General features: G+C 42.6%; 1 protein-coding gene across 1 annotated transcript; it reads left to right on the top strand.

Annotated features, from left to right (window-relative positions):
- The first annotated feature begins 2,444 nt into the window (after positions 1-2,444).
- Positions 2,445-2,879, top strand: LOC147450161 (zinc finger A20 and AN1 domain-containing stress-associated protein 9-like). The gene has a single exon (XM_086520422.1). It carries the CDS (start codon positions 2,445-2,447, stop codon positions 2,877-2,879), a length of 435 nt encoding a protein of 144 aa, XP_086376548.1.
- The last annotated feature ends 1,731 nt before the right edge of the window (positions 2,880-4,610 follow it).

Here is a 4,610-nt window from a genome sequence, read left to right as displayed (position 1 = left end):
AAGGGTATATTATAGCATCTTAATCCTAGTTGGCCATGCTAGTATACAAGGTGTAGACAAATGTGTTGAACACCTTGATTGTCCCACTTTCCACCTAACTGCCAAAACTAGGTACCTCTAATCTTGCACACACCCCTAAAATATGAAACAATGCAAGAATCCGGAGTAGTGTGGTGCTTATCAATTGAACATGATATCTCAAGAACAGAAATGGGGTGGAGCCGATCTCATAACTTGGAGGCACCTCCTATTTTTCTATATACAATGCATAAGTATGAGTAGCTAACGATTGGATGCTTATGTATGTCCGACGCTAGGTGAGGGATATCACCTTTACCTCACGAATACAATATACATCTCTATAATCTTGTAATTATACTCTAATTCACACATGGATTCGATAAGAGGCTTATAGCCTCTTTCCTCTCAGCACATAGGTCAAGCCCTCTTCCATCACGAGTTTGGTGAAAGATTTTCTAGTTCTTTTATACTTCAATTTGGTAAAGAAGGGTTTAGAGTATTAACTAACTCCCTGATTCTTCATAGCATTCTGACTTTTGTACATTGACTTGTTCCTCGTCTCTAAGCACACTCTTGGCTTGGGAAATCTCCAATGCATTTGTAGGTGAAGCATTTGTCCTTTGATTTTAATGGCCATTGCATCTAGGCACTTCCTAGCAGAAGCACATTTCATCAACTCTATGATGCTACATGTTTACTCACAAATCTGATTTATTCTTACGTTCCCTTCGCAAATTCCAACCATTTCTCAACCACATTAACATTCAACACCGAAACACTTGTAGTCAATGCGTACACTTGAGATGCAAAACCTATGCAATTAATTAGGGAGTTGTTAACCATCGAGGGATTTAGCTTGCCCACTTATTGACCAAAATAGTCAACATCTTTCAAGTAATCTACTCGGTTCATTCCCTCTTAGTACATCAAAAAACAAACGGCTTTCTGCACGCATATAAGCTCGATCGCTTGCTACCTTGCTGACATAGGTTTCATATTTTAGCAAAACTTGTGCAGGTCTATTGCAGCCTGTAGGAGACCCTCCCGCACCACATTGAATGTAGGTGTAAATGATATCAATAATGCCAAAAAAATGGTGGACTTGGCATATCAATACTCACAAAACTTATATTATGTATAATCTAGAACAAAATGGAATGCAAACCCTTGTGCAGTATGGTGTCTTGGAAAGTTCAAACCACTCTTTCTCTCTCTCTCTCTCTCTCTCTCTCTTTCTCTCTCTCTCTCTCTCTCTCTCTCTCTCTCTCTGTGGTCATAGGTCATATTTGACCTCCCAGGACGATAATAGAACTATCTCTCTCTCTCTCTCTCTCTCTCTCTCTCTCTCTCTCTCTCTCTCTCTCTCTCTCTCTCTCTCTGTTCATTTGGTCCCATAGGTCATATTTGACCTCCCAGGACGATAATAGAACTATCTATCTCTCTCTCTCTCTCTGGTCGGGCGTTTGGTTTGGCTTGGCTTTAAAATGGTCATACTCGTAGGGACATACTCGTAGGTTCCTTAATATATTCAATTCTATGTAGATTCCATGAGGATCTCATCGGCGACCTGTAAAAGGACAACTGGGGGATCGAACTCAACCCTTTGACTAGAGCATACCTACACGTTTCTAGGCTAACCAGCTGAGCCACCCCACCGAGCTACAAGGTAGGCGATTCGTCATATTAGAAAAAAATGAGAAGCCCCGTGCCAAGTCGACCTGCTGAACTGCTCATACCTCGTGAACCCTGCGCTCCTACCTACACCTGGCTGCCTACGCTTGCGCTTTATCTCCTGCATGCTCGCCAAGGCGGCATCCGGACAGTAGCGCCGAAGCAACAAATCCTACGGGCTCCAGGAGACTCCAGCTCGTCGCATCTACTCAGATTCTCCACTTTTCCCACTTTTTTTAAATCGTAGGCACATAGGGTAAAGGGGCCAATAAAAAACCACCCCCCTTTAGGAGGACTGCCGGGGCCAGTTTTTTTGTGCACTTTCGGACCCATTGTGAGACACAAATGAGTGAGAGTTGGGATGGACAATGTAGCCAACTTGCAATCGTGGCCATTAGATCTTGGGTTCAAGCCTTGTTGGCACAATGGCTCTAAATGCCCCCCCGTTCTGGTTTCCTATTTACAACCATTTTTTATACACATAAAAAATGTTGTGGGAGTGTTCTTCGCCTGTATAAATGCAATTTGATTCCAGATTTTTGTTGCTGGTAGAGACGATTTCGATCTTGATTTTGAACGTCTAAGCATTCAATTCTGTTTAGCGTGCTTTCCGGAGTCTGTGTTTCCTCTTGGGTCGCCTTAAGTTGGCCCCTTTACCCTACTCTAGCTTTTGGAAAGCCTCAAAGTATCACGAAGCAAAATTGGCACGAAGAAGCTCGCGGTTGACGAAGACTTAAACAATAGGCAGCAGTATGGAAAATATTCCCTGCGCAAACAACTGTGGATTCTATGGCACTCCACAGACCCGCAATCTCTGCTCCCGCTGCCTCCACGAATCTCTGGTAGCTGGTTGTTCATCAAGGCAGGTGCCCGACGAGGCAGCGCCCGATCAGCTGCACTCTCCCACCTCGACGGAAGCTCATCACATTGGTGCAGCGCCTCGACCTGCCACGGAGGATCAGCTCCTGCGAGCGGCAGAGGATCAGAAGGCGAGGGAGAGGCCGCCGGCGCGCTGCCAGGGCCCGAGCTACCACAAAAAGGTGGGGCTCACAGGCTTCCGCTGCCGCTGTGGCAGCGTCTTTTGCTCCATCCATCGCTTCCCGGATCAGCACGCCTGCCCCTTGAAGTCCCAGGATCGTGCTGCCCTCGCCAAGGCCAACCCCGTGGTCCGCGCTCCCAAGATGTGATTGTATGAACAAACGATCCTCACAATGCTCGGCCAACCGTCCATGGGATACTGCATTGTCCCATACTGCATGACTCTTGTTCCCAACCCCACCATTTTCTCCGAGACCTATGCTACGTCAAACCCAAAAATTGTGCCTCTACAGGGTTAACATGAATAGGGAAACTATTAGAGTTTTTATATACCTTTAGGCATCCAGATCGTGCATTGATTCTCTCTCTTTTTCCATCTCACATTCTCTCTCCCTCTCCCTCGCCCCCTCCCTCTCTCTCTCTCTCTCCCTCCCTCTCTCTCTCTCCATAAAATGTTGCAAGTATTACTCGCTTTAATTTAAGATTTCCAAATTTCTCAACGGGTATCAATGTCTGCTTTCTTGGTCCACCATCTATTAACTTCCCCATGCTTACTATCATTAACCAAGCACCGCAAAAGCTTTTAGCGAACCTTCTCAGCTATTGGGTTAGAATTGAAAACTTTGTTAGCATTAAATTGGTAACCTCAACGCACATAAAAATGTCCTTGCTAGGAAGCATATAGAAAAATGGGATAGCATATAGAAAAAACAATCCCTAATGTTGAACTCATGTGATAGGAATTTTTTGTAGACTTTGGTGAGCATACAACACATGGAAATTTCAAAGACATGTAAACTATATCCTTTGGTGAGCGTATAACACATGGAAATTTCAAACACGGTCCTCTCTTGAGTGATGACTACATTGCCACAATGAATGCAATAAAGATGGCTTCAGCCTCAATCAAGAGCTCAACCAAGCAGAGGTAGAAAATACCAAGGTAAAATCATAACAAATTTCTACCAACTTACCTACTGCGTGACTTGCCCCATGGATATTGCATAAGAAAAACACTACAAAGTTGCTTTGAGAATCGCTATTTAACTAAAAAAATTATTCTTTAATACCATGTCGTCTACTAAACTCTATGTGGATATATTGTAGTATCTGGTGCATACATCATATATAAAGAAAATATGTTGGATCTAAGTTACATGAATATGTGGTGTTTCTAAGTATTTAGAGAGACACATAAAGTATTGTGACAAACAAAATTCATTTGACATAAGGAAAAAATCATTCCATATGAGTGGGTAGGACAAACTCATGCAAAAAATAAGGGACATTGATGTGTCCATTTCAATTGTAAATACTTTATTATATATCAAAAAAGTCTTTTCCTTGCATATTTACCTTTTCACTATTGGTAGCTTTCCTAGCAATATCCATTCGACATTGTTTGGATCATAGAAATGACCTATACTTTTTGCCTAGTTTTAGGACGTTATAATGTTCACAAGACATTCGAGTGTCGAGGTACCCAACTAGTGTTAAAAATATTTCCAAAGTTCTCAACTTCCATCAATGCTTGCGTTCTTCATCCACAATCTATTAACTTTTCCAAGCTCTTACTATCATTACGCACTTGGTTAATCAATAATTAACAAGCAAGGCACTAAAAACAATTTTAGCAAACCTTCTAAGCTATTTGGTTAGAATTGAAGACTTTGTTAACACCATATTGGTAACCTAAAAGGACATAAAAGTGGTGTTGGTGGGAATGCAAAGCAATCCTCTTCGCTGTGGAAAAAAATTCACTAGAGAATGAATTGTGTCCATGAATCACTCGCCGGGGGGGGGGGTTCACTAAACGAAAATCTAACCTTGCTAATGAGCAGTTAGAAGATATCAGAAAGGCAAGGGTTCTCTCCAGGGAG

This window comes from Adiantum capillus-veneris, chromosome 9, assembly GCF_014529385.1.
Source record: "Adiantum capillus-veneris isolate H3 chromosome 9, ASM1452938v2, whole genome shotgun sequence".
Taxonomy (NCBI): domain Eukaryota; kingdom Viridiplantae; phylum Streptophyta; class Polypodiopsida; order Polypodiales; family Pteridaceae; genus Adiantum; species Adiantum capillus-veneris.
This window is presented reverse-complemented; position numbering and strand designations above follow the sequence as displayed.